Source organism: Oscarella lobularis, chromosome 2, assembly GCF_947507565.1.
Source record: "Oscarella lobularis chromosome 2, ooOscLobu1.1, whole genome shotgun sequence".
Classification (NCBI taxonomy): domain Eukaryota; kingdom Metazoa; phylum Porifera; class Homoscleromorpha; order Homosclerophorida; family Oscarellidae; genus Oscarella; species Oscarella lobularis.
In genome coordinates this window covers 2,110,911-2,137,652 of record NC_089176.1, presented here as the reverse complement: position 1 = coordinate 2,137,652, position 26,742 = coordinate 2,110,911, and the positions used below count along the sequence as shown (strand labels likewise).

Sequence of the window (26,742 nt, the reverse complement as noted above, 5' to 3'; positions counted from 1 at the left end):
GGGACAACTCGCAGCTGTCAGACCAAAATTAGGACAAATCGCAAGAGATAAGCGCGCAATAGACGTTAGCGACGCGGATCCGCCCACGCAAGAACAAGCTGCCGACAGCTGAATAGCATCATCTTTTCTGGCTATATATGGCGCGCGTTTAAACTGATTCAGATGGCTTCAGACGGCTATCTGCTTTTTCTCAGTGGAAAGCGAAATTTGTGAATTTCCTTGTCATTGCGAGACGACGCTAATTGTATCACCGCTTGATGGAGAGTCGAGCTGCTACGTGCAAGGTGAGAAAATAGAGGGAGAAAAATCGTCGTTGACTATTGTTGCTCAGAGTGAACGGGAAAGTACTACGTTTAGCCCTAATTGTGTGCGGCTCTAACCACCGCGTAGATACAGTACACGTAGACCGTCATCGAATAGTTCAGACATAATAAATCGTTTTTTGCACTGTTGAGTTGCGGCTATGATAGTCAAACTGCATGTTGTTTGTTCACAGAATTATGCAAATAAGCGAAGCCTATAGATATACGGGTCTCATTAGATGCAACTGAAATGAGACAAGTTGCCAGTTTGTTTGCGTTTCTTGTAGCTGCCGTGTCTGCCAACCAACGGCCAAACTTAATTTTTATACTGGCCGACGACTACGGTTTTCACGACATAGGATACCACGATAGTGAAATAGACACGCCCAATTTGGATCGGCTTGCAAGCGAGGGAGTCAAACTCGAGAACTATTACGTTCAGCCGATATGCACGCCAACTAGAAGTCAGCTTCTATCCGGTAGATACCAAATTCATACCGGACTCCAATGCGGAATCATCAAGCCGGCTCAACCGAACGGAATTCCTCTCGACGATGTCCTTTTGCCGGAGAAACTAAAGGAGGCCGGTTATTCGACTCACGCCATTGGAAAATGGCACGTCGGATTCTACAAACCAGAATATTTGCCTACGCGACGTGGATTCGATTCGTACTACGGATACTTGACGGGAAGCGAAGATTACATAACGCATCTAAGGGGGCCTGGAGAATACGGTCATTGGAAAGCGACTGGCAACTGGACAGGAGTAGATTTTCATAGAAATGAAGAGGTTAGATAGTGCAATACATGCACGGTCCCTGTGTAATTCTCTCAAACTCCTCAGAGGAAGGTGTTTCCTAATTAATTAATTATGTAATGCCTTTTTTGGTGATCTTTCTCTTCAATGTACGCTCTACTTGCACTTTTTTAGGTGACAAGAAATGAAAGTGGCTATTACTCTACTCACCTCTTCACTAAAGAAGTCGTTAGCATCATCCAAAGCCACGACGCCGCAAAGGGACCGTTCTTCGTTTATCTTCCTTACCAAGCCGTTCACGCGCCCTTGGAAGTGCCAGAATCTTACGTTGTTCCTTATATGCACATTCAAGACAAAAAGCGACGAATGTACGCAGGAATGGTGTCAGCCATGGACGAAGGAGTAGGAAACATCACAAAAGCGTTGACCTCTAAAGGATTCAGTAACAATACGCTGATAGTATTCAGCACTGACAACGGCGGCCAGGTAAGATCTTTTAGTTGGGTAACTAGAAAAAAAAGTAAAGGAGACGTAAGCTAACTAATCCGTGATTGTCTTAGGTGTACGAGGGTGGTAACAACTGGCCTTTGAGAGGATGGAAAGGTTCTCTATGGGAAGGCGGAATGAAAGGCATCGGATTCGTTCACGGCAGTATAATCAAGAAAACGAAGAGAATCAGCCAGGAACTAATTCACGTCACCGACTGGTTTCCCACACTGGTTCACCTTGCCGGTGGAAACGTCAGTGGACTGACGCTCGATGGTTATAACCAGTGGGACACCATCAGCAACGGAGCCCCGTCACCAAGGACGGAAATTCTTCACGAGATTCGACCCGTTTACAACAATACCTATGAGTCGTTTAGCTATAGGGCGGGTATTCGGATTGGCGATTGGAAATTGATTGTCGGCGATCCTGGGAATTCGAGTTGGGTGCCTCCGCCAGGTATGTCATGTCCGGCGGGAGAATCATGTATGGGAAATGTGACGACCGGTACTTGGCTCTTCAATGTGACTGATGATCCGGAGGAGCGGAAAGATTTGAAAGGCGCCTTTCCTGAGAAAGTCAAAGAGTTGCTGGACAGAATCGAATATTACAATCGCACGGCTGTGCCGCCACGATATCCGGATCCGGACCCAATGGCTTGTCCTCAATTGCACGGTGGAGCGTGGGTCCCCTGGCAAAAGGAATGACATCTATGTATCTGTTGTTTGTATTTTTTTGTGAACATTCTTACGGCTAAGAGTCGAGTATGCTATCGCAGTTTGCACGCAGCTGCTATATGCGGGATCCCCTCTGCCATAGTCCTCCTCAAAAACCCTTAATTCACAAATAGATGCTTAATTAAGTGAACGCGATCCACCTACTCCGCCAAGATGGCAAACGATGACATCACCATTTGTCGTGATTTCGCTCGTTTCCGAAGCCAGCACGTCCTGACGAGGCGTGGAAGAGCTTGTCATCACGACTAGGATAGATTAGGACTTCTGGCGTGCAGGAAGAAGTAGGTAGAATACCGTAGGCGAGGTTAGTCGATCGTGGTGAGTCCTTTCAGTGGAAACTGATTCACTCTGCCGTAGTGCATGAGAAGCGCCGCGAAAGAAAACAAAGACCCAAACGGCGGCGACGACGAAACCAGAGGAAACTAAACCCAGCGCGAAAGACTATTGTGTTGACGATACGGGAAGTCGACTTTACGTCAGCGTTCCCGTCCGACACGTCCTCGACCTCGGGATCGTCGACGACTAGCCTCGCAAGCCAGGCTCTCCCGTAGTGAAGCGCGCTTTAGCGCGTCCACTACTGGGAGAGCCTGGCTTGCGAGGCTAGTAGCGCGTCGATCAGCGTTCACTTATGCGGGCGATTGGAACGGCTGACAGGAGGTCTATTGCGACGATCGAGTGCCGAATGCACACGGAAGCGGAGATCAGCACGATGTTCGATCGGTTGCCGTCCGTCTTGACGATTCATTTGAAGAGATTTGCAGCGATGTGCCGCCACGATATCCGCACGGCGGAGCGTGGATCCCCTGGCAAAAGGAATGACGTTTATGTAGCTATACCTGTTGTTTCTATTTTTTTTGTGAACATTCTTACGACTAAGAGTCGAGTAGATATATGCTATCGCAGTTCGTACCAAGACGTCTTTTGGGTCTCACGAGAGCGCTTGGGAGCCATCGGAAGACTCGTCTTCGCTTAGAGTCGGCGCTAGAGGCGAATGTATGTGCTCAGCAGAGCTGAACGACGCTTTAGCGCGCGTTTTGACGTGAAAGATCTGCCCACGAAAAAGGCTTCCTTCGCGACGAATTATCGGTTGACTAATTTTAGGTTGCACGCCGCGAAGAGCTGGTTCCAACACCGTGACCTAGCTAGCGTTCAGATCAGACTGAAGACTGTTAGATTGAGAACAGTCCAATTTTCACCGTAGGTAATTCGTGTTTGAAGTTTGCTACCTTTGTACCTTAGCTATAGAAAGAAGGCTTTTTCTGTAACCTTTACAGAAAGACCAAACAAGAATCATGATGCTGTAAAACGCTATCACAAACAAAAACGAAAAACGAAAAACACTTCACATCTATGCTAGTTCACACGGTCAGTTGAAAAAACTTCCTTCTTATACTGAGGCTATTCTATTCCATTCTAACGGTGTCGCGTATCATTTCTTCGTACTTCCTCATGTTAGTATACACGGCGTATCCGTCGTTGCAGCCCTCAAAGCCGAAACTGCCCACGCCGCATAGAACGTATCTGTTCGTCTTAGGATCCTGACACATAAGAGGAGTGCCCATCGCTCCATAGCGAATATCTCCAGGAAGGCCACGAACACACAGATTCGAATCTATAATGGTTTTCGCAGGCCACCTCTGCCTGCACTCGGACAAATTAGCTATAACAACACTCGACTCAATAGGAACATTCGGAAAGACTCTTTCGCCATCTTTCACGTATTGGTACCCCACAAGGAACGCCGTCTGTCCGACTGCAATCATTTCATCGCTCATCATCGTGTTATACTCCGAATACCTTGGGGAACAAATAGGTTTTCGAAAGCGATTCACCCCTACTGGTGGTGTGTTGAGCCTTAGCACAGCAATGTTATTTTCGAGTGTATCCGGTTTGAACTTTCTCATTGAACGCGGCACATCCAGTCCAGACGGTGGTTGATCTCCTCGAGTCAGAACGCCGATTCTGTTGTATTTGCTCATTGTTATTACGTCTTTGTCCAGTTCGTATTGTCCAACTCGAACTTCTATTTTATTTTTGTCGATTGTGCCGTTTAACCTACCTTCCGTACGAGTTGCCTTTTTGAAACAGTCAGCACCAGTGACTACCCATCGACGGTGAACGAGAACGCCGTCGCATTCATACTCTCCGTTACCAAGGACGGTGACGAGCCAGGGCCAGGCCCCATGTGCTGCAACTGAAAAGTTGGAAAAGGGATAGTGCCGGCCCGGAGCGCCAGCTACACCGCAAAGATCATCGACCGTCGCTGCACAGAGAAGCCAAGTTTAATTATAAACATAATACCGTATCTGTTACTTGGGCTCGAATAGTTCACAAAATTGCGGAAATGTTTGGTGATATTGAATACGATTAAGTCCATCGAGGGTATATTGTGCGGCAAGCTCATCTCCTGCGTTGAAATGTGAATTGCTTTGACGTTCAATTGCTTGAAACGCTTCTTTGCAGCCAAAGCGCGTTGTTTATTATGGATCAATGGATATTTCCCGTGAACAATTACAGCCGCTCTCTTCGCATCTCTTGGTTTACCGCCTATTCCCTTCTCAAACATCAAGTTAATCTTGTCTGTGAACTCTTCGTAAGTTTCAGATCTGTTAAAAGGAGCTCGTGTGATCGTGTCAGCTATTTCATCGTGTATTTTTCCCCACGTCCCCGTATTGTAATATATGACAGTAGCGCGCTTCTTTTCTGCCTCAGTCTTTTTTCCAGGTATGAAGTTCCACGTCGACACATTATCGAAAACTAAGACAGCTACGCGGGTCTTTTCTGCCTCAATTGGGAAGTTCATAATAGTCTTATTTCGAAATAGTTCATACGCGTCTTCGTAAGGAGTTTCCGAGTGAATATTGAAAGCGAGGAGAAGATCCAGTTTGACGTCGGACTGAGCGTCGAGGCGATCGTGCTCTTCAAGCATATTCTCGTCGGGTTGAGCATTGCGAGAATATGTTGCTAAGGGAAGCAAGAATTTGTTTTCAAACGTCGCGATTTGGTTTTTAACCAAATCAAAATCAGCTTTGGGTAGACCTGCATTTGAATAAATCATTAATATTTTATCTGGTACGCAATGACGTCTCCGTACATTTTGGAAGAGGGACGCTCCATTCGAAATTAACCATGCAGGTGGCGAAACTGTAGCCAACAAGAGCAAATCCACTGTTGCAAGAAAAGCGGCGAGTCGACAAATAGTATTCCATACCGGAAACAATGCCGTTTTCTAGACTACCGGAAAGCTCGAAACATTCAATAACTTCGAAAGAAACAATAGTCGAAATATCTTTTGAAACTGAAGGAAGCTGGCTTACATTCGCATTTTGGAAATCTTGTCCATCCATCAGCCGTGCAAATGATTTTTCCTTTTTGTGTGGCGAAAAGCATGGAAATGTCGTTCTCGATGAGTTCGCTTATCGTCATATCATGGATATTTTTGCCGTACTTAGACAACACTCGTTCCTGAAAGCGCAATCTGACATGAGAGGGAAGGTCATCGGAATATTCTTCTAGGTGAGAGTAGCCCCTTTCGCATTTCCACTCTATTTCTTCATCAAGGTAAAATTCGCTTCGGATTTTGTTGAAATGAATAAAACTTCCGCTGCCGATGGTTACATTAGTTACATTGGGACACTTTATTCCTATCAAAATAAATTAATATTGTTAAAAACTCCATTTTGTTTAATTAAATTTCTTACTGTCGCACCGAGAACTTGGAGAATTCCATTTTCCGTCGTATCTACAAGTTCTTAGTTCCCAACCGTACATTTGGTAGCCTTTATCGCAGACGATTTGCTCTATTTTTTCACAGTACCATCTAGATACGGAAGTCCAGCCTCCATGTAGCACTGAAGAAGTACCTTTACACGTCAATGAACCTAGAAAAAATACTATTTGACTTTGTTACAACAGCACAACAATGTACCGCAGAGTTTAGCTTTAAAGCCTTCGTAGAGTCTGCTTCTTAGTTGAAACTTAATTAGTCTTTTAGCAATGACAGTCTTGCTTGAACCTTCTTCGTAAGATATTTTGCTTCTTTGCCAATTGTCGCCTTTGCTGTTCAAAACATCGACGTAAAAATAATATGTGTTGTTGCGGATATTGAAGAAATTCAAACAGGCCGGGCGATCGACATGTCCGCAAATTGTCCAGTCGGCTCCAACTCTCCCCGACGAAATAATTTTTGAATTGACCATGTTTGCTGCGGTTTGAAATAACTACAAAGTAGTACCATTGAAGTGAGTTACGTACTGTCTGCTGTGTAGGAAATTTTAAATCCCTCTCCTCTTTTCCCATTTCGGTTTGTGATGAAACGAATTGTCATCTCGGCATAACAAGAAACGTACTGTTTAGGAAAACGGGGAGACTCATTAGATCGTCCTGAAAGTCTGCCCAAGACTCTGTTCGTTGCTTCATCTATGATCTCGACGACGTCTCCTTGTTCGGTGTCAAGAAACTCCACCGTTACAACTATCCGATTGCATCTGGAAGTCCGGAACTGCCACTCGCAGTCACGGACTTCGTCATAGAAGTTCGGCCACTTTTCAGGGTCTGGTACGGGATACACCAAGGTCCCTCGACTCAAAGGAAGACCCTGAGGTGCGCACAAAAGGTTGTCCGGTTTTATCTCTAAAGAGAAACAACTAGATGAAATGTCTCTGTGAAATCTTTACCACCTTCAACGACGGCAGCTAGGAGAAGCACACCCAAGTATGCCGTTTTCATGGTATGAAGCAGAGTGCCAACTCCTCCGAACCCGTCGTCCTTTTATACTCTTCTTCAGGGGTCGAATGGTAATATTTCCTAATCCCTAATCATGCTTATTTCCGCTGACTCACCTGATGCAGTCACGTACGGTCGCGCAATGTAAATTATTATGTATACGTTATTACAAAACAAAACATGTTGTCTGTGCATGTCTGTTTGAATCATCTCCTATTTGCTCAGCTTGCGTCCTATGAAGTTGCCACCAGCTGCGAAAAAAATATGATCGATTCTCACGGTCAATGAATGGTCGAACGTCGGTCCGCCGTACGCCCTTTCAAATGTCCCAAGTGAACGGGAAGCGTCGATCTTCAAAGCCTAGCAGACGAACGATGACACCTAGTAGTGAATTCATCCTCTCTGTGTCGTAACATCGTTAAGTGAACGCGATCCTCCTCCGCCAATGTGGCCAGCGATAACATCACCATCTGTTGTGTGGTTGCAGAAGCAAGCACGTCCTGACGAGAAGCGGAAGAGCTTGTCGTCACGACTAGGATACATCAGGACTTCTGGCGTGCAGGAAGATAGTGTACAGTAGGTAGACTAGGCGAGGTTAGTCGATCGTGGTGAGTCCTTTGAGTGGAACTGATTCACGGTCGGTGCATGGGCGTACGTTGTTCCGCCGTAGTGCATGGGAAGCGTCGTGTCGTAGCGCGAAAAACTCCCGAGTGATGCGCCATATCCGATGTCATTTTTTAGCTTCAAACAGCTCTAAACGAGATGCTCGATGCTCGAATGAGTAATAAAATGGTTTGAATGGCAGTTTAGAACCATTTTCGAACGCGGTACTATAGGCATTCGCGAAAGGCAACGAGAGGGAGCCCCCTTTTCCCTTCACTTATCAATCGCAATCAAAAACAGCGCTCTTTTTGGTTATAACCTGTGTCCTGTCCGATTTTCGCTTCGAGAGCCGTTGTCGGAGCCGTTGTCGAGCGTAAACGAAGTCAAGCAATCGAGGGTAGCGCGCGCACACGATTTTGTTGCGCGCGAAATTCAAATCACCTTACAGTGTAGAAACCCTTCTCTACTTCGATTTACATGTCGTACATGCATCGCGTGCCTCGAAGTAAGGTGACGGCGATCTCTTGAAATGCGTTTAGAACTGTCTAGCTCTTCCGATAATCTGTTTACACACCCCAACCGCCTCATTATTCCTCTCGCGTTGTCATTCCCTGCTCTTGTGGCGTTTTTAACAGGTCATTTGCAAGAAAAATCTCAGTTCAGGTCTCCTTCTCCTTCTAGTAGTGCCGTCCTGGAGAAGAACGGGCTGAACGGCGGTGTAGTTTGAAAGTAGAAATCGTATTTGGCGATGGGAGTTTGCCACAGAAAATGGTCCAAAAGCCCAAAATGAGCAAGCTCACAAAGCATGCATGCAATTCTTGCGACCATGCTGCGTTATTTCTTAGCGTTTTTCTAGCAAAATGACGAGAAGTCATATGAAAATGAAAAAAGTAAGAAAAGGAAAAGAAACATTGCAACACGATGAACGTTAAGAAGACGTACAGCACTCTCAGTTCGCAAGCTGAGCCAGTTTAATAGTCTTTGCAGCTTTATCAAGCCTCTTTTCATGTCTGACTTCCTCAACTCCGCCACGAAGATTGCTAAGATTGCTCGTGAACATCTTAAGCTCTTTCTCGGCAGACGCTACATTGTCCGTTATTCTCTCCCCAGTTTCCGCTGCAGTCAGAAGCGTCCAACAGTCCTCCTGATTTCCACCACTAACGTCAAAAAGCGACTTGATCGTCTTGAGTCGCTTCAGCAGCCGCGGAAAGCCCATGCCCAGCTCAGAAGCGGGAAGCGGAAACATGCTCACAACTTTCACAGATATCATTTCGGTCAAAGACAAGGGCGGAATATTAACATACAGCAAAAGAGATGAGCCATCGTATGACCAACACTCCGTCATGCACGCAGACTCATACGACGCCAACGGAACTGACTTGCCTTTGATTGTAACTTCTTTCGCAGGCCACGCGCCATAAAACTGTACCAAATAAGAACGTTTAGCTGGAAACCCATCTAAGTTTCCTTCGACGGCACTTATATTCAATGCAAGTTCATCCGAAAAAGATTGAAATGAATAATAAGTCATAGCTGTTTTATTTTCTTGATGATAATCACTCGTTCTGCCATCGTCGTCGAAGAGCCACCCTTTTCCATTTATAATTTGTCCGCCAACAAAGCCAGCAATTTTACGCTGTTTGGTATTTCTCGAGCCGATCCGATGCGCGTAGCGTCGGCATCCACGCGCATGGGAACGATGCTGCCGGCTATTCCAAACACGGGCGCTTCATAAAGTGTCCACGTAAAATTAACTACAGTTCCACTTGGATATACAAGCCCCGAGTTGACACCTACGTAAGTTTCGTTGGCGTCTCCCGGAAACCAAATCGTTGTAGATGCAAGCTGGGTGACGTTGTCTTCAGGCGTGATGACGGGAGACACAAAAAACGACTCCCCAAAAAAGTACTGCGAGCGAAAGGCTGGATCGTACGATTGGCTCAGCTCCGGATAAACATAATAAACGGGTCGAATAAGCGATACCCCGGTATCGTAAACGGGTCGAATAAGCGATACCCCGGTATCGTAAGCGACTCTCGCGTAGGTGTAGATGTAGGGCACAAGAGCGCCGCGCAGAACAAAGTAAGATCGCAGTATGTGATAAACGTCCGACGGGTATTTCCATATGAGTCGATACATTTCTACGTTCTTATGAGAATGAGGTCGAAATATAGGCGAAAAGACGCCAAATTGAACCCAGCGCACGTATATCTCAGACCACGCCGCGCCCACGTGCCCGCCGATGTCGTGACTCTAAAACCCGAATGCAACGTTCGAAGCGGTTATTGTGAAGTAGACTTGAAAGGAGAGCGTCTCCCACGTGACTCGCGTGTCGCCGGAAAATCCGATCGGATATCGATGATCGCCTAAGCCGCCAAAGCGATTAAACGTTAAAGGACGCAGATTCGTTTTAGCCCAGCAATTCGGATTCGTCTAAAACGTGTAGGCCATCCACGAGACGGGGCTTGCGCCGGAGAAGTGCCAGTAATCGTAACCGGGACCCCAATCGAGCCACCAGAAGTCGATACCTTGTCGTTCTCGCTCAGCGAGTACAATGTTAAACCAGTTTGTGACGAAAGCTTTGCTAGATAAATCAAATCGAACGGTCTCATTCGTACTGGGATCAATTCCCATGGCTCGCGCCATGTCTGCGTACTTCTCCTCCCACGGTTGTATTCCGCCGGCCGGGTGCAAATTGACGGTGACGTGAAGACCATGCGAGTGGCACCACTCAAGAAATCTTTGAGGATTTGGAAAGAGATGATTGTCAAACGTGTATCCGGTCCACCCGGTCCCATTACCGGTAGGCGTCTTGTGGCCACTAAACGTGTAATGCCAATCCATATCGAGTACGAGAACGTCTAGAGGAACGCCGTGATTCATGAAATCTCTTATAATGGTCTTTTCTTCAAAGTCGCTGTACGCCCAATATCGCGAGTAGAAGACTCCGAATACATATTTAGGTGGCAACGCTATAGGTCCAGCTATTGATACAAAGTCCCCAAGAGCTTTTACATAATCGTGTCCGTGCCCAAAAAAATAGAGGTCTCGCACTGCAGTACTGCTGTAGTAGCAACTAGGCACGCCGTTCAGGTTTTTGCCGTGACAGCAACCGCGTGCTACGCACGTGTCCGAGTTCTCGCTCAGAGCGATACAGTCTTCCCTTTCGTCGGCGGGAATGTCGCAGGATTCCGAAGATGGCTCAGGAAGTGACGAATTAATCAGCCAAGGCCAACTAGAGTTGTCAAATCTGACTCGATTTGTATCGTCAATAACAGCAAAGCCATCACGTGACACTAATCCCAGCTCACAGTAGCTTGGTTTTCCCGGTGCGTAGCAATTTAGCTTCTTCGTCCAGTCCGTCGTTTCGCCTCCCAACATCTCGAATGTACCAAAAAGATTGCCGCCAGCGTCAGTGCGATATGCAGTCGGTTGAGGCGACCACGTGACCGCATTTTCGCCTAACATTATTGAAACGTTAAGATTGTATTGATTAAATGACATGGGGCTTGCAACGTGATACTGGAGTACAACGCTCTCTGTCTGAATCGTAAGCAAGTCGTTTTTAGTCGATGACGTATATTTTGGAGTTGGAAGGTTTCTGTTGAGGAAGACGAACGTCGGAGCGTCGATAAATCTGCCGTATTCCATTCGAATCAAGTGTTCTGTGAGTACGGTGAAACGAGCGCGGCCTGCAGTCACCACCGACGCTGGATTTGGCGTGGAATTGTAGGTCCATTCGGCGTTCGCAAGCGAGAACGCTAAATAAATCACAAAAGCGAGCATCAAACGGTTATGACGATACGCGCTGCGATCGTAGGAAGACAGAGGTACACGGATCGCGGCTGTGACCGTTTCAGAAAGAGAGCCTTTGCAGTTTCAGAAGGCTTATTTTGTCCACGTGACTTTCTGCGTCTCGGAGAGAGACCCGGATAGAATAGGCACAAGAAACTACTGTACCGTGACACGGTGACAGACTCGGTGACTTACTGAAATGGATAGACGAGAGCTACGTATAGAGCTCATGGTTGCCATTTGATGATGACTTTCTAGACCGTGTTACACATACACACCCAGTGATGTTACGTAAAGTCAGGCCCTGTTGTGTGGCTATCGCGACGACAACAGGCAAGCTAATAAATTCGTTAGTACGTACCGACAAAAAGAACCGATTCAGACGAGAGTAACCACCTAATTTATTCATATATTACCATATGACGTAATCGCGCTGCCTCTAGCTGTAAGTGTGCTAGGGTCCTTGGTCAGACGTACGCAGCCAAGCTCCAAAGTGACATGAGTGGATCGGGTCATGAAGCGTCGGGTCTTCGATCAATGAATTCAACTCAAAATCAATCGAATTCAACAGAGTTAATTCTGAGAGAGCTATTTGACACGGATCTGCCTTTACAAGCAACTGTCTTCGTCCTGGCGTGTCTTCAGCTTTTGTTCTGCGGAACTGCACTTGTAGCGATCATCCGCGTGCGCGCTCTGCGCGTGGGACAAAATGTTTACATCGTCAACTTGGTTCTTTCCGACATCGTTCGTGTCATATTCCTAAGTTCGGTTTTCGCCTACGAAATGAAGCCGTACAAATACGAAAGCCACGAACGAAGGAATGCTTGCGCCTTCATTCTTTTCATAGATCACTGGCAATCTTTCTGGTCAATGTGGGCAACTGTTCTCATATTGCAGAGTCGTCATTCAACAATCAGGGATCCTCTCGCACCTGGCATAACAACTCGAAAAGCGACGATTGCAAGTGCCGTCACGTGTGCGATAGGAATCATCATTGGCATGGCGCTTTTCTTCACCTGGACAAAGTACACGGTCACGTATGTTATACGAGAAGACGGCTATTTCGTAGATATATGCTTTCGCAACGTGTCCAATTTCACCAACTATCTCTCTTTCACGCTCTTCTACACCGGAATATCCTATTTTCTGCCGTTTTTGATCGTCGTTTATTATCTCGTGAGAACGTTGAAACTAGTTAATCAAAGTGTACGTGAACGGCGGCAATTATCTGCTGTGGATTCCAGTAGCAGCACACAGCAAGCCACAACGCCTCTTTACAAATCAAAAGCACTCTGGTACGTCATCTTTATTGTCGTTTCAAACGCAATTCTCCCTGCACCGTACATTGTCGTACAGATACTTCAGACCATTCGCGGAGTAGAAAAGCGTCTTCTTATAGTTGCCGGCATACTATTTACGCTGAACTTTCTCGTCAATGCAATCCTCTACTGTTACTGGGTTAGAACGTTTCTGCGTTCGATTTGGGATATTTTGCGATGCCGCAAAGTGCGCACAATGATTTCAGTGAGAAACTGATTGCAGCATGAACTGCATGCAAGAGACTTCTACGTGTAGGCGTTTCTTATGCGCGTTCCGTGTATGCACATGTATGTGGATAGTGTTTAGTATGACACTCCGAACCTATTCAATTATACGTAAATTAAAACACAGCTGAGCAGGTGCAGTTTCTCGCGCAATTGACTTTCAAAGAGGAGCTATAGGGCAAAAGTATGTCTGAGTTGAAACGAGCGCGGCCTTCAGTCGGACTCACCACCGATGCCGACCGAACTATGGCCGTCGCAACTAGCCGATTCGTAAAGAACCACCCGATGCTCGCTTTGGTAGTGTTCTCGCTTACGAACGCTCAGAAAAGGAGCCATCGTAGACCAAAGTACGAGTACACACGTACGCGTGACTGCGTCAGCATAGAGACCCGGATAAGTAAATCTGCTCGAGAAAAAGCTTGATTGTCAAGCGGCTGGTGGCAATGAGGCCTCCAGAAATGGCTTTCCACGAACTAGATCGCCTACAATCTACAGTAAGTTGAGTCACTATATACTCGAACACTCGATCCGCGACGCAATCAGTTTTCTCAAAAGGCTACTGTCAGTCCGTGCGTTGTTCTACATGGTACTCGCTGGCTTCAGGAAGATTCTTGGAAGGCAGTAGAGTAACTCGATGACGTCACGGTTGTTACGTACTGTTGTGTTACTATAGTAGGCGATCGCGACAGGCAAACTAATTAGTTGGTAGTGCATACAGACAAAAGGGGCCGATTCACGCGAAATTGTTGCGGCTTACTAACTGCCTACTGTAATGAACTAAAAGATGAACATGTGACGTAATCGCGTCGCCTCTGTTTACATAACTGGTGAGGAGAAGGCGTCCTTGGTTAGACGTACGCTGCCAATCTCCAAAGTAACATGAATGGGTCAGGTCTTGAAGCGTCGGGTCTTGAAGCTATAAATTCAACTCAAAATCAATCAAATTCAACAGAATTGATTCTGAAGGAGCTGTTTGATGCGGATCTGTATGCGCAAGCAAGCGTGTTTATCTTGGCATGCCTTCAGCTTTTGTTCTGCGGAACTGCACTTGTAGCAATCGTCCGCGTTCGCGCTCTGCGCGTGGGTCAAAATGTTTACATAGTCAACTTGGTTTTCTCCGACATCGTTCGTGCCATGCTCCTAATTTCGTTTTTCGCCTATGAACTGAAGACATACGAATACGGCAGCCACGAACGAAGGGATGCTTGCGCTTTTATTCTTTTCTTAGATCTCTGGCAAGCTTTCTGGTCAATGTGGGCGACTGTTCTCATATTGCAGAGCCGTCATTCAACAATCAGGGATCCTCTCGAAGCCGGCATAACAACTGGAAAGGCGACGATTGCAAGTGTCGTCACATGTGCAATGGGAATCGCCATTGCGATGCCGCTTTTCTTCACCTGGACAAAGTACAAGGTCACATATATTATACGCGACGACGGCTATTTCGTAGATATATGCTATCGAGACGTGTCCAATCTCACAAACCATCTCTCGTTCATGCTTTTCTACACCGGAGTATCTTATTGGCTGCCGTTTTCATTTGTTATTTATTATCTCGTGAGAACGTTGAAACTAGTTACTCAAAGTGTAAGAGAACGGCGAAAATTGTCTGCTGTGGATTCCAATAGCAGCACACAGCAAGCCACTACTACACCTTTTTACAAATCAAAAGCACTCTGGTACGTCATCCTTATTGTCGTTTCAAACGCAGTGCTCCCTGCACCGTACATTGTCGTGCAGATGCTACATACTTTTCGTGGAGTAGAAAAGAATCTTCTTACAATTGTCGGCATAATATTCACGCTGAACTTTTTCGTCAACGCAGTCCTCTACTGTTACTGGGTTAGGACGTTCACGCGTTCGCTTTGGGATGTTTTACGGTGCCGCAAAGTGCGTACAATGATTTCAGTGAGAAACTAATTGCAGCAGGAACTGTCATGACTTGGTCGCGTGGAGAGCATGGTAGATTTGCAGTGGGGTGCGACTTGGACTCGCCTAGAGGACATTAGCTATGCTTATCCTATATACTATGTATGTACCCTGTCTGCCTAAAAATATTCTCACTCTGCAAATGACTTACAAAAGTAGAATTTCAGAAGTTGCTGGTAGATTTTGAAAATAAGTACTGGGAAATGCAATGACGCTCCAGCATAACTTACGTAAACACTGCAAGCGACAGGTGCAGTCCCGCTCTAGGATTTAACGAGGGGATCCGACGGTTATAAATAGATTGCTCTTGTGACGTGAATCAATGATAACTGCGCACGCTTGACTTGATAACTTGATAAAGAGTACATGCAGCAATCAATCCACATCTGCTTATAATGTCAAGTGAGGGTGTGAACGTTTAGTTTGCATATATATAGAGAAATGTATCTCCTAAGTTGTCATCAATTTTCAGACATTCTGACCCACCCGGCTGGAACACGTCGTTAGATCTGAAGCCCGTGACTCTGAGAGCCGGGGGATGATTGAGACTTCTCTTGACTGTTGGCAGTACGGTCTAAGTCGTTGCGAAGACGCCAAAAGCAGAAGATGAAACTCAAAACTCGTCTGAAAAGTGCGGGTCGTTTTGGGTGCGTAGCAGTCTTGGCCGAGTTCGTCGTTTTTAGTTAATTGCCACCCAACACATCAAAAACATTGCCGCCAATAAAACATTGCCGCCAATACAATCGTAACTGGTGAAAAGGCGGTCACGTGATTGCCTTGACGAACGCTGCTGCAAATATCAGACATCCAAAACAGCACCTACGATCCTAGCTACAAGAGAGACGTCACATGATACTCAGTATTACGTACAGTACTCCAGTATTGCTGGAGTACAACGTTTTCTGTGTAAATCGACTGTTTCTGTCTATATTTCGGAGTTGGAATGAGCGATGCCGACCGGACTAAGGCCGTCGCTTCTAGCCAGAACCGTCCGATGCTTGCATTGGTGATGTTCTCGCCTACGAAAGCTCAGAAAAGGAGTCAACGTCGCAACGTGACGTCATGCATAGAGACCCGGATAAATCTTCGTGGAGACAGAGATAAAATATGATGGAGACGCCTGATCCGCGACGTGATCAGTTTTCTCAAACGGCTTCTTTGTCGTTCTTCTACATGGTACGTGCTGGCTTCAGGAGGATTCTTGGAAGGCAGTATAGTAACTCGCCTGACACCGTTCTCTACGTCACTGTTGTACGTACCGCTGTGTTACTATAGTAAGTGACGCGACAGGCAAAGTAATTAGTTCGAAGTGCATACAGACAAAAGGACTTTGCGGCTTACTAACTACAGTTAGTACCTACTGCTAATGAACTAAAAGATGAACACGTGAAGCAATCGCGTCGCCTCAGTTTACATAACTGCTGAGAAGAAGACTTTCTTGGTCAGACGTACGCTGCCAAGCTCCAAAGTAACATGAGCGGATCCGGTCTTGAAGCGTCGGGTCTCGAAACAATGAATTCAACTCAAAATCAATCGAATTCAACAGAATTCATTCTGAGGGAGGCATTCGACCCGGGTCTGCCTTTGAAAGCAACTGTCTTTGTCCTAGCATGTCTTCAGCTTCTGTTCTGCGGAACTGCACTTGTAGCAATCATCCGCGTTCGAGCTCTGCGCGTTGGCCAAAATGTTTGCATCGTCAACTTGGTTCTTTCCGACATCGTTCGTGCCGCGCTTCTATTTTTGACATTTTCCTATCAATTGAAGGCGTACAAATATGGCAGTGACGAACGAAGGAATACCTGCGTCTTTATGCTTTTCTTAGATAACTGGCAATCTTTCTGGTCAATGTGGGCAACTGTTCTCATATTGCAGAGTCGTCATTCAACAATCAGAGATCCTCTTGCACCTGGCATAACAACTCGAAAAGCGACGATTGCAAGTGTCATTACGTGTCTGATGGGAATTGTCATTGTCCTGCCGCTTTTCTTCACCTGGACAAAGTACAAAGTCACATATATTATAGGAAAAGACGGTTATTTCTTAGCTGTATGCTTTCGGGACGTATCCAATTTCACAGGCTATGTCTCATTCACCTTTTTCTTTACTGGAGTATCTCATTGGCTGCCATTTGCAATTGTTATATATTATCTCGTGAGAACGTTGAAACTAGTTGCTCAAAGTGCAAAAGAACGGCGACAACTGTCTGCTGTAGACTCCAACGCAAACAACGCCACTACTACGCCTCTTTACAAATCCAAAGCACTCCTGTACGTCATCCTTATTGTCGTTTCAAACGCAATTCTTCCTGTACCGTACATTATCGTGCAGATACTTCAGATCTTTCGCGGAGTAGAACGGCGTCTTCTTTCAGTTGTTGGCATAATATTCACGCTGAACTTTCTCGTCAATGCAATCTTCTACTGTTACTGGGTTAGAACGTTTCTGCGTTCGATTTGGGATATTGTACGGTGCCGCAAAGTGCGCACAATGATTTCAGTGAGAAACTGATTGCAGCAGGAACTGTCATGATTTGGTCGCGTGGAGAGCATGGTAGATTTGCAGTGTGAATAGTGGGGTGCGACTTGGACTCGCCTAGAGAACATTATAGCTATGCTTATCCTATATACTATGTATGTACCCTGTCTGTCTAAAAATATACTCACTCGGCAACTGACTTACACAAGTAGAATTCAGAAGTTGCTGGTAGATTTTTTGAAAATAAGTTACTGGGAAAAGCAATGACGCTCCAGCAAAATTTACGTAAACAATGCAAGCGACAGGTGCAGTCCCGCTCCTGAGACACATTACCAACGTAAGATTTGACGAGGAGATCCGACGGTTATAGACAGATTGTTCTTGTGACGTGAATCAATATGATAACTGCACGCGATTGACATGCAGAAATTAATAGACATCTGCTTATGCAATGCAATGTCAAGTGAAGTCGTGAACGTCTAGTTTTGCATATACCGTATAGAGAGAAATGTATCTCCTAAGTTGTCATCAATTTTCAGACATTGTGATCCACCCGGCTGGAACACGTCATTAGAAACCTGTGACTCTGAGAGGCGGGGGGTGATTGACCGTTGTCAGTACGGTTTAAGCCGTTGCGGGGACGCCAAAAGCAGAAGATGTAACTCAAACTCGTCTGAAAAGTTCTAGCCCAAAAGACGTACAGAATCGAATTTATGACAAAACCCGTGGAGAAAATGAATTTGCTCGTCGGGCAGACAAAGTTGTCCTGACTGACGAGTTCAAAATAATCGCTTAGAATTTTCACAACAAGGAACGGCGCCGAAAACACTATGTTAGATGCGACGATAAGTATAGCATATCGAAACGCTTTTGATTTGACTAAATCCATCCGATCTATTTGAATTTTGTTAACTGCTTTTGTTGAAATTCTTTGTGCATTCTTTCTCTGCCTATTCCACCGGGCACTTCGAACGGCATACGGCACAATACGAGTCAGGAATACTAAGACCAGTATCATGGGCACTACGCTGTTGATTCCGTAGTTAACGAGTACAAAGGATCTTTGAGCAGCACTCAGACTTTGATCGGTACTCGAGCAGCGATAGCCGGCGCCGGAACGCATTTTTCGTAGGTGATATTTGTTCCAACCGATTAGCGGAAAGGTGGCAAAAAGTGCCGACAGAAACATAGATGCTACGATCACAATCCAAACGCGCCGTTTCGTTAACCGAGGACTTAATGGGCGAGCGACGACGTCGTAACGACTGTAGGCGATAGCAACCATCAGCCAACAGGAGGTCGCATATTGGAACACGTGAAACCACCTGTAGGCGCAGCACACCACTTCGTTGAGATGCGTACGCTCGACCGGTTTGTCGTAGAGGATTAGGGCGGAGCAGCTGTGCAAGCCTCGAATCATGTCGCCCGTTGCCGATGCAAGAACGAGAAGGTTCGGCGGCGAACAGGAAATTTTCGCTCTGACGGCCGAAATCAAAACGACAGCGCAGAGAATCGTTTCGATTGCTCCGGGTACGGCATTTAAGTAGAGAAACACCATGCGGAGGAGACTGATGCCAATTTGCGTCGAAGCGTTAGCCGGCGAGTCGTTGAGGAGTGCTGCTTGAAGTGTGAAGTTCATATTGTAGATATATCTTTCTGCTGCTGCTGAGACGAGTATTCGTGAAGTATTCGGTGAGTCTGAGAAAGATGTTTCAGAACGTTTCTTATATAGGCAGTAGAACTGACACTCCTTGCGCGTCTATTAGGTTGTTTGTGATTCGGCAGTTAAGTCAATGTCGTATGGCGGCAGTTAACTTGGTCAAGGCCGGAAAAAACCGCCCTAAAGCCGGAAAAAACCGCCCTAAGACGTAATTGACGAGCGAGGAGTCAAATATTTATTTGACGGCAAGCTAATAATGAAAGCTTCGGCACAAGGTGATTGTAAATAATCAGACCTAGCTAACTCTTTGGCAAGCCGCGTGAGAGGCAGGGAAGAAGCGCGATTGCTGTTGCTACACTATCTTTATGTTCTGTTCAACAACGAAATATAAGTAAATTGACGTACCTACTGTACGTCTGTATGATGACGTACGTTGTGGTTGCATCCTTGACTATCGCGCGCCTATTACCGTCACAAAAAGATCTAGATACAATGCAACTACCACCAAGAAATGAATAAGCGAGATGACGTTTACACTACAGCGAGATCGAATTCCTTCCACAATTTTTCGAATTCGGCTAAGAACTGTCGCGTTATGACCGCGTCTTCGATGATCATCACGTTCTCTTTGTTTCCCAACGCCGCGGTTCGAGTCCAATTGAACGAGCCGTTGATCAATATTCGCTCGTCAATGACAATGAACTTGTGATGCATCAGATAGGAAGCGCGTCCGTGCCGAACTTCGATACCACGGCTCCGAAAAAACGCAACCTATATACAGAGCAACAAAAAAAAAAACTAAATTCATGCACCTATATAAACGTAACTAAATTGCAATGCAACTTCAAATGCAAACTCGTAGAGAGCGAATCTTCTCAAATACCTGCGATCCAGCGGTGTCCACGTGACTAGGATCGGTGATGACTCGAACGACGATATTCTCACTGTGCGCATCGGCGACGGCCGCCGCGATTCTCTGCGATGTGATCATATAGACGCATATGTCGAGACTTGTCTTCGCATCCGATATGTGCCTGAGAAGAATTTGAAACGGGGTCAGTTCCCTTGGGTCGTCCGACGGAACCCGGATATCGACGCAACCCGCTTGTTTTGCACGAAATTCCGTCATCGCTTCGTAGGCTTGCTCGAGAAGGCGAGTGTCGGGAAAGAACAGGACTTGAATGGGCGTTCCGTGTCGGGCTCGCTTCCGGCGACGCTTCTTCGTCTTCTCTGGCGAGTAGGGTTCGTCTTGCAGGCTGCGATACAGACGATAGACGCCGTAGAGAGCAGTAATTGCGAGCGAGGAGGCGAAAATCGCCGCGAATACGCCGGTAGCATTGCCTCGAGGCATTTAGCGTGCGCTTCCTATGTTCGACACACTGCACAGTCGCAATCACAATAGGCTGCATTTCTGCAACCCAGCCGGCATTTGGAAGACAACAGACGTATGATGGTGAAAAAGAGAAGGCGTCACTTGCAGAATCTCGCAGCGTTGGTGAATCAGAAAATTCTTTTGGAGAGTGTAACAATGCCCCGTACAGTCTTCGTCACGTGATGGAATAAACAAAACAATGGCGACGAATGCCGCTCCACCGATTGGTCCATCCGTCGCCGTGCGGATGCGACCAAGGCTTGCGCGCGAGCGAATGTGGCGCCTTCGCGCGGCCGATCGTCTCCTCGTCGACGAACGCTCGCGCTGCGTCGTTCTCCATCGGAATCAACATCAGCCCAAGGAGCTGCGATTCGACTACGTCTTCTCGCATCGCACGTCGCAGCACAAGCTCTACACGAGCTGTCAAATACCGAAGCAAATCAAAGCCATTCTCCGCGGTGACGTCACGAGGGCGAGCATCATCGCTTACGGCCAATCGGGCTCGGGAAAGACGTACAGTCTCCACGGCGACGACGAATATCCGGCGATCATACAGCACGCCGCTTGCGATCTATTCAAAAACATCGAATACGCGAAAGAGGCGGGGTCGTCTACGAAGTATGACGTCACCCTGTCATTTCTTCAAATCGTCAACGATCGACTTCGCGATCTCTTGAATACGTCGACGCCGTCCGATCTGCTTCACGTTCGCGACGCGACGAAAGACGGCGGCGCTCACGTCGACGGTTTGACGACGATTCCAGTGAAGAATGCAGATCACGTGATGCACGTCTTACGCGGCGGCACGTCGAAGACGAGTCAACAGGCGATCAAGGCATCGTTTCAAAGTACGATCAGTCACACGGTAGTGACTTTGAATGTGACGTCGACGTCGACGTCGACGAAGAGCGGAGCAGAAGTGAGAACAGGTCAATTGCAGTTTGTTGACCTTGCCGGTGCCGACACTCCTCCGACGGGTGGAGGCGGAAGCGGTGCCGGTGCCGCCGCTCGAAAGTCGTCTCTCTCCTTATTTACGCTCGGTCAAGTCGTGCTGGCATTGTCTCGCACGAAAAGTCAGGACTCGTCGTCTGGCGGCGGCTTTATTCCCTTTAGAAATTCGGTTCTGACTCGCATTCTAAAGGATAGTCTCAGCAGTGGCCGGTGTCAGACTCTCATTCTCGTCTGCATCAGTCCGCTTCAGTCGAATCTACACGAGACGATTAACAGCTTGAAGTTTGCCGCCATGGCCAAGTATCGTGACGTCAAATTTCCCGGAAGCGGTGGAGTTCGTCGAGGAGAACGATTTCTTCCCGAAGTAAAATCCGGCTATGATCCCGCCTCTCGAATATCGTCCGCCGCTCTATCGGAACATCATCAGTCTATACCTGGTCAAATGGGCCCGACGTCGACGACGACGGAAGCGGCGGCGTCGGCAGCGTTTGCTCTTCCTCAACCCCACGTCGAGTCGTCGGATCCGACGTCGTTTGAAAACGACGACAATCGCGCCATGGAACCGCTCGTCTTCGCGCAAGCGGCTCGGAGCGTCGGACTCGATCCCGGCGACTACATTCTTTATCTCGCCGACAGGTCGATGAAACCGGAACAGTTTGCCGAAGCGGCTCGAAACTCGGGAATGGGGCTCATTCAGTTTGCGCGGCACACGGCGTCGGCTCGCATTCATCCCATGGACTTCGCCAAGCACTACGGCCTTTTGCACAACTCTTGCCCGGAGGATCCGACGCAAGCGTGGGCTCCTTACCTGTGGGACACGTCCATGCAAGAATTGCTCGATTACGCTTGGTCTCTCGAGGAAGGCATACCCACGCAAGATCGAACCGTTCGCGGCGTACCTCTTTCGCGTGTTTTTTCGGGTGCCGACGCGGCTGCGTTTTTTCTCGACGCTCTCGAAGGCGTCGACAACGTCGACGATGCGCTACGCGTCGGGAGTAAGTTACTGATTATGGGAATCATTAGGAGCGTGAGCGGCGACGGGTTCTATGCCACGCCGACTCGGCTGTATCAGTTTTGCTACGAGGATACGATTTCGGCGCAGATGCGTAAAGAGACTTTTCTTGACGACTTTCCAGAGGCCACCGAGCAGGTTCGTAGTGGTAGTGCTAAGAGTGCGACGTGTACTCTGGTTTGAATCAGCTTCAGACGTATTCTATTTTTTATTTAGCGACAAATTTTTGTTTTTTTTATCGGTTTGTATAACGCATTACGGCAAGACCCTTCTCTCGAGCTAAATTAACGTGCATCAATTTTGTCCGACGTATACATATATATATGTACTGTATATACATATTCCGGCAGGTCTATCTGTAGGATCAGGCCGGTAGATAATCCTAATGTACGTTGAACATGCATTTAATAAAGACTGTCTCGTTTGAGACACTGTTAGTGAGGACAGTGTACAGGCCAACTTTTATAACGCAATCGACGTGCAAGGTCATGGTGATTGGCTAATCCACCGACCATGCCCTAGCCTGCCCAACTGGCCCGGATGCTACGTAAGGCTTATTACTCTCCGACGAAAGCGGCGAAAGCATCTCCCAAAGAAATCGCGTAATCTCGTTGACGTTTGTCCGAAAAGAATCACGATAGATGGACGAAAAGGACCATAAGAACGTTGGTACCTGTGCGGCAGCGCGACTTTTGTTAGTTATGTCTGAATCTTGCAGGAAAGAAGGACTACAAAGCGAGATCGAAATCCTGAAGACGACGACGTAAGCAGAGGTACACGCGCGGACGGCTTTTTGGTGCAGGGGCGTTCGTTTTCGGTGGCGAAGCAAGCGTTCGGGGCACCTGGGAGGGGGCCTCAGTAAACAGTACAGTGACCCTAAACAGTACAGTGACCCTGTGAGGATTTCTCGGGTTAGCTATCGCCGTGACATCGCCGTGACATGCCCACTTGGTCGTTTTTCTGTAGCACGCGCGAAAAAGGAGCGCGGACGAGAATACGTCTAGTCGCTGTCTGTCGCCATTTTTAGCAATACTTTTTTTTCAGAGAGCGATTAGGACGTACCGCAGCGCTGTAGAGTTCCCAACTGTGTTACGTTCGGTCCGAGCTACCCCTTATTTGCTATACTCTTGTTTTTCAGATGAGACTGTCAGTCCAAAGAAAATGAGTAAAGTTGATGAACAATTTGACGAGAGGCAAGCTTTGTGATGACACTTCGCACGATAACGTGTTTCATTTCTTTTATTGCAGCAGCTCCGAAGACCCGAATGTGATGAAATCAAATTTCATTGAAATCGAACGCGTTTGTAAAGAGCGCAAAGAGCAAGAAAAACCCGTTTATCGAATCACAATTCCTGCGGGAGAAATATCTCGCATCTTTATTCATGAAGGAGAGGCGATACAAATGACGAAAGGATGGTTGCGCGGCATTCGGGCAGATTGCAAGGCGGGGATGTCTAGGTTGGATAGAGTCAGTACGCCGTTATTTATTAACGGCCTGATGAAGACCGGTAGGTATTAGATTGGGAAATAAAAATTCATTCTATTTCAATAATTTTTAGGCAAAACGGCGTGGCTTTGTTACGTTGTGCCGGCAATGATAAAAGCCAGGTTTGGCGGTTCAGGAGACACGGCGCCCGTTATTCTTACCCTCAATCTCAAAGAAGTGATTATGAGGAAAACACCGTTCTCTTTTCTGCTAGAAGTCCTTTCTTTACTCCGATCGGAAATGCTTGATTCAAATCTGTCTGGTATGCCTGATAGCATACCGACAAACCTGGAGGAATGCATCGAAGTTTTGAGGAGCACTGTAAAATGGCTCTCCGACTTGCCACAGCTCGTTTTCATTCTTATCGACGAGATTCAGCGTTTGTTTTCGTGGACAATAGATAATGATGGCAAAACTCTTGATGAGGAGGTGCAGGAAAATATGAGAGATCTGTTGAGAACTCTTACATCATCCGACAGGTATCCGCATTGTCATTTCGTCTTGACGGGTTCATGTATGGCTCAAGCGTACATCAATTTCGTCAAAATGTCTTCTTTCGGACGTTCATTCACTTCGTCATCAACAGCTGATCTTCCTGGAAAGGTATTTTTTTAAATCCGTGTACTGCCTGTGGTGAAAACTTTTGTATTGCAGGTGTCGCAAGCTGCCTACAGTGAAGCCATAGTAGCTGTAAAGCATAATTTTGCAGTTCGTTTCTCAGAGGAAGATTTGAGCATTGTTGATCGTCTGGCGAAGCATGCTGATAGCACTCCGGCATTGCTTCAACATCTCGTCTTTCAGTTTGGGACGAAAGCCCTTTCCGCACAATCATCAGATGACAAGATAAATGACTTTGCCGTTTATGAAATAGGGAAAAAATTGTTTGAGGAGATCTGGAATGATTTCAAACCATACCTTTTTCAAATGTCACCAAAGGTGCGAAAAGTTTTAGGGATGCTCTTTACGGATGAAGGCGTGTCAAGGGAAGAAATCGAGTCTGAGGTGACGCTGTCAGGTGGTTGGCGAATGCATATGAAACCTTTCATGGAGACTTGCTCAGAAGGACGAAATTTACGCGTGTCCTCGAAGCCCTTCTACGCCTTTGTGTTATCTGCTTTTGATGAGAATGGCGATCTCAATGAAAGTTTATCAATCGAAAGCGTCGTTTCCTATTTGATAACGCTCGAGTTTATCGAAGCCATTCTGCGCATCGGCGAAGAAGTTAATATAATTGTTAAAAAACCGTCAAATCAAATCTCTGTCGTTTTGGCTTTTTGCCAGCTCTTGCGAAGTAGAAACGTCAGTTCGTTTGTGACGACACCTTTTTTCCTGAAAGTGGACCATTTGTGTGGTCCTTTGCAGTCCAAGTTCAAGACAACTACAGAAGACGCGGTTCGCCACACTTTGCGCATCATTCGTAACAAAATTGGCCACGAAATACGAAAGACACATCGCCTTGTAAAGGAAGCAATTGGACTTCGTCCTTTCTCATACCATGACTTCGTGAAAGAGGCGTCGAAACTACCCTAAACGCAGCACGAATGGACAGATGATTAGACGGATGAGGATTGAGTTTTGTTAGCTAGCTGTAGAATAATTCTAGTACAAACCTGTTGTATTATATAGATTACGAATTGCCTCTCGTGCGTCATCTTTTGTACTGATTGTAACTGGAAATTTCTCTACTGTTCTAGCGAGCTGGGCTTGTAGACTATTATGGCATTGTGAACGTTGGAGAAGAAGAAGGGACCATAGATCAGTGGCACGTCATTTCCTTGGTATGTTGTGGGGGAGGGAACAATTCAAAGACTTGCTTTGCCGAAAGTAGACATTTTCTTTATTACTTTTTTTTGTTTTTGAGTGGGTAAATGGCTTTGGCTTGAACGATGCAGAACAATTTTGTTTTTACGTCTTTTTCGAACTCAGTTCGAAGCAGTACAAAATCTTTACTCAATTAAATGAATCAATGCAGGTTATTTAGCGCGCTCTGAAAATTTCGCCGTTTTCTTTCCGTACGTCTTTCCATTTCGATTTATACCAGAGAAGCGATGGCCGAGCGAAAATCTGACGATAAGAGCAACTGCCAGCGGACCTACGTAGACTATCAGCTAGGTGAGGCCTCATGAGGGGAAACAAGATCACGACTTCAGGAAGATATCCCATCGGCGCAGTCGGATTTCAGCCAACTAAAAATAGCCGAAACCATGGCCGCTTTCAGGGAGAACGCTTAAGATTCTCACGCGACGGCCTCATTTGTGTCTGAAGCTCAAAATCTCATCGTATAGACGCTATCGATCAAACAAACGCGACTTCGTCACAATCTTCTCCAATTCTATCCTGGCGACACGAACGATAAAGAGAATAAGATTATGAAAAGTCAGCTTTTAAAAGTTCGACTCCAGCCAGCAGGTAACAGAAAACTTCCGCGAGGCTACGCTTACTGTAATGATGAGCAGAGGCTGAAGCATATGTGGGCCAGCATATGTAGTAGTACTACGAGGAGATTTTGAATAGATGATTTTCTAATACTGTAGTTCTGTTAGGTCAGGTTTACCTTGTGGTCAATTCGTTTGTCAGATTGATGATCAATTATGTACCTGCTGTCTCGCGCCTAAGCAACGAACGCGGAACGACGTAGAAAGCACCGAAGCTTCAAGTAGACACTAAGGTTCGTGCCACTAATCCTTTACTGTTTCTTTCAGTGTCCAAATACAGTGTAGAACTTCAGTGTAGAACTTCCATAGCAGAAACGGGGGCTACAGGGGATCGATCTTCATCTCCGTTCTAGCTTGAGGCTAAGCTGCCACGTCCTTGTACGTCACCCGGACGTCGATATTAGAAAACTCAGAGGAGCAGGATGAGAAAGTGCGGTTGGATGTAGAGAAAGTGCGGTTCGATGTAGAAACCG

The 26,742-nt window shown here is 46.6% G+C and overlaps 9 protein-coding genes and 1 long non-coding RNA gene across 12 annotated transcripts; 5 read left to right on the top strand and 5 right to left on the bottom strand.

Moving 5' to 3' along the window:
• The first annotated feature begins 547 nt into the window (after positions 1-547).
• Positions 548-2,399, top strand: LOC136184175 (arylsulfatase I-like). The gene is made up of 3 exons (XM_065971025.1): positions 548-1,092; positions 1,234-1,545; positions 1,620-2,399. Exons 1-3 carry the CDS (start codon positions 553-555, stop codon positions 2,250-2,252), a joined length of 1,485 nt encoding a protein of 494 aa, XP_065827097.1. The 5' UTR covers positions 548-552; the 3' UTR covers positions 2,253-2,399.
• Positions 1,283-2,698, bottom strand: LOC136184176 (uncharacterized). The gene is made up of 4 exons (XR_010669313.1): positions 2,577-2,698; positions 2,427-2,527; positions 2,297-2,379; positions 1,283-2,236 (listed from the first exon to the last, which is right to left on the bottom strand). It is a non-coding gene; the product is annotated as an uncharacterized lncRNA (long non-coding RNA).
• Positions 2,699-3,522: 824 nt separating this feature from the next.
• On the bottom strand, positions 3,523-8,007 carry LOC136200327 (uncharacterized). Of its 2 annotated transcripts, XM_065990704.1 has the most exons (10): positions 7,930-8,007; positions 7,287-7,760; positions 6,962-7,240; positions 6,537-6,914; positions 6,211-6,486; positions 5,984-6,163; positions 5,600-5,926; positions 5,377-5,544; positions 4,596-5,321; positions 3,523-4,545 (listed from the first exon to the last, which is right to left on the bottom strand). In XM_065990704.1, exons 3-10 carry the CDS (start codon positions 7,008-7,010, stop codon positions 3,686-3,688), a joined length of 2,964 nt encoding a protein of 987 aa, XP_065846776.1. In that variant the 5' UTR covers positions 7,011-7,240; positions 7,287-7,760; positions 7,930-8,007; the 3' UTR covers positions 3,523-3,685. The 2 variants fall into 2 exon arrangements, with proteins under 2 accessions (XP_065846776.1, XP_065846775.1); XM_065990703.1 differs by having other exon boundaries at positions 6,962-7,760.
• A 552-nt stretch (positions 8,008-8,559) lies between these two features.
• Positions 8,560-11,114, bottom strand: LOC136199952 (neutral alpha-glucosidase C-like). Its single transcript, XM_065990254.1, has 4 exons — positions 10,139-11,114; positions 9,909-9,976; positions 9,246-9,863; positions 8,560-9,033 (listed from the first exon to the last, which is right to left on the bottom strand). The coding sequence occupies exons 1-4, from the start codon at positions 11,112-11,114 to the stop codon at positions 8,560-8,562; spliced, it is 2,136 nt and encodes a 711-aa protein (XP_065846326.1).
• Positions 11,115-13,339: 2,225 nt separating this feature from the next.
• LOC136200390 (ultraviolet-sensitive opsin-like) lies at positions 13,340-15,090 on the top strand. Its single transcript, XM_065990774.1, has 2 exons — positions 13,340-13,443; positions 13,505-15,090. The coding sequence occupies exon 2, from the start codon at positions 13,829-13,831 to the stop codon at positions 14,867-14,869; it is 1,041 nt and encodes a 346-aa protein (XP_065846846.1). The 5' UTR covers positions 13,340-13,443; positions 13,505-13,828; the 3' UTR covers positions 14,870-15,090.
• A 907-nt stretch (positions 15,091-15,997) lies between these two features.
• Positions 15,998-17,488, top strand: LOC136200389 (ultraviolet-sensitive opsin-like). Its single transcript, XM_065990773.1, has 2 exons — positions 15,998-16,054; positions 16,325-17,488. Exons 1-2 carry the CDS (start codon positions 16,052-16,054, stop codon positions 17,384-17,386), a joined length of 1,065 nt encoding a protein of 354 aa, XP_065846845.1. The 5' UTR covers positions 15,998-16,051; the 3' UTR covers positions 17,387-17,488.
• A 400-nt stretch (positions 17,489-17,888) lies between these two features.
• LOC136199951 (rhodopsin-like) lies at positions 17,889-18,992 on the bottom strand. The gene has a single exon (XM_065990253.1). The coding sequence runs from the start codon at positions 18,990-18,992 to the stop codon at positions 17,889-17,891; it is 1,104 nt and encodes a 367-aa protein (XP_065846325.1).
• Positions 18,993-19,364: 372 nt separating this feature from the next.
• On the bottom strand, positions 19,365-20,416 carry LOC136200219 (mitochondrial cardiolipin hydrolase-like). Its single transcript, XM_065990572.1, has 3 exons — positions 19,897-20,416; positions 19,549-19,784; positions 19,365-19,496 (listed from the first exon to the last, which is right to left on the bottom strand). Exons 1-3 carry the CDS (start codon positions 20,362-20,364, stop codon positions 19,388-19,390), a joined length of 813 nt encoding a protein of 270 aa, XP_065846644.1. The 5' UTR covers positions 20,365-20,416; the 3' UTR covers positions 19,365-19,387.
• Positions 20,417-20,568: 152 nt separating this feature from the next.
• LOC136183963 (kinesin-like protein KIF3A) lies at positions 20,569-22,799 on the top strand. Its single transcript, XM_065970781.1, has one exon. It carries the CDS (start codon positions 20,585-20,587, stop codon positions 22,529-22,531), a length of 1,947 nt encoding a protein of 648 aa, XP_065826853.1. The 5' UTR covers positions 20,569-20,584; the 3' UTR covers positions 22,532-22,799.
• An 85-nt stretch (positions 22,800-22,884) lies between these two features.
• LOC136183690 (uncharacterized) lies at positions 22,885-25,804 on the top strand. 2 transcript variants are annotated; one of them, XM_065970411.1, is made up of 6 exons: positions 22,885-23,013; positions 23,067-23,121; positions 23,487-23,541; positions 23,600-23,856; positions 23,908-24,437; positions 24,489-25,804. In XM_065970411.1, exons 1-6 carry the CDS (start codon positions 22,990-22,992, stop codon positions 25,362-25,364), a joined length of 1,797 nt encoding a protein of 598 aa, XP_065826483.1. In that variant the 5' UTR covers positions 22,885-22,989; the 3' UTR covers positions 25,365-25,804. The 2 variants fall into 2 exon arrangements, with proteins under 2 accessions (XP_065826483.1, XP_065826481.1); XM_065970409.1 differs by having other exon boundaries at positions 23,597-23,856.
• The last annotated feature ends 938 nt before the right edge of the window (positions 25,805-26,742 follow it).

Bases quoted from the DNA above. Each gene is read 5' to 3' on its own strand.
- LOC136184175 (XM_065971025.1), top strand. From the start codon at position 553: ATGAGACAAGTTGCCAGTTTGTTTGCGTTTCTTGTAGCTGCCGTGTCT. The intron at 1,093-1,233 runs GTTAGATAGTGC...GCACTTTTTTAG, and splicing joins ATTTTCATAGAAATGAAGAG to GTGACAAGAAATGAAAGTGG. The intron at 1,546-1,619 runs GTAAGATCTTTT...TGATTGTCTTAG, and splicing joins GCACTGACAACGGCGGCCAG to GTGTACGAGGGTGGTAACAA.
- LOC136200327 (XM_065990703.1), bottom strand. From the start codon at position 7,010: ATGAAAACGGCATACTTGGGTGTGCTTCTCCTAGCTGCCGTCGTTGAA. The intron at 6,915-6,961 runs GTGGTAAAGATT...GTTTCTCTTTAG, and splicing joins CCTAGCTGCCGTCGTTGAAG to AGATAAAACCGGACAACCTT. The intron at 6,487-6,536 runs GTACGTAACTCA...TTCAAACCGCAG, and splicing joins AATTTCCTACACAGCAGACA to CAAACATGGTCAATTCAAAA.
- LOC136199952 (XM_065990254.1), bottom strand. From the start codon at position 11,114: ATGTCATTTAATCAATACAATCTTAACGTTTCAATAATGTTAGGCGAA. The intron at 9,864-9,908 runs GTCTACTTCACA...TTCGGGTTTTAG, and splicing joins GGGAGACGCTCTCCTTTCAA to AGTCACGACATCGGCGGGCA. The intron at 9,034-9,245 runs GTAAAATTGCTG...TATTTGGTACAG, and splicing joins CTCGAGAAATACCAAACAGC to TTTTATGGCGCGTGGCCTGC.
- LOC136200390 (XM_065990774.1), top strand. From the start codon at position 13,829: ATGAATGGGTCAGGTCTTGAAGCGTCGGGTCTTGAAGCTATAAATTCA.
- LOC136199951 (XM_065990253.1), bottom strand. From the start codon at position 18,992: ATGAACTTCACACTTCAAGCAGCACTCCTCAACGACTCGCCGGCTAAC.
- LOC136200219 (XM_065990572.1), bottom strand. From the start codon at position 20,364: ATGCCTCGAGGCAATGCTACCGGCGTATTCGCGGCGATTTTCGCCTCC. The intron at 19,785-19,896 runs GTATTTGAGAAG...CTCTGTATATAG, and splicing joins TGGACACCGCTGGATCGCAG to GTTGCGTTTTTTCGGAGCCG. The intron at 19,497-19,548 runs GTAAACGTCATC...CATTGTATCTAG, and splicing joins GAATTCGATCTCGCTGTAGT to ATCTTTTTGTGACGGTAATA.
- LOC136183963 (XM_065970781.1), top strand. From the start codon at position 20,585: ATGGCGACGAATGCCGCTCCACCGATTGGTCCATCCGTCGCCGTGCGG.
- LOC136183690 (XM_065970409.1), top strand. From the start codon at position 22,990: ATGGACGAAAAGGACCATAAGAAC. The intron at 23,014-23,066 runs GTTGGTACCTGT...TGAATCTTGCAG, and splicing joins ACGAAAAGGACCATAAGAAC to GAAAGAAGGACTACAAAGCG. The intron at 23,542-23,596 runs GCAAGCTTTGTG...CTTTTATTGCAG, and splicing joins GATGAACAATTTGACGAGAG to CAGCTCCGAAGACCCGAATG.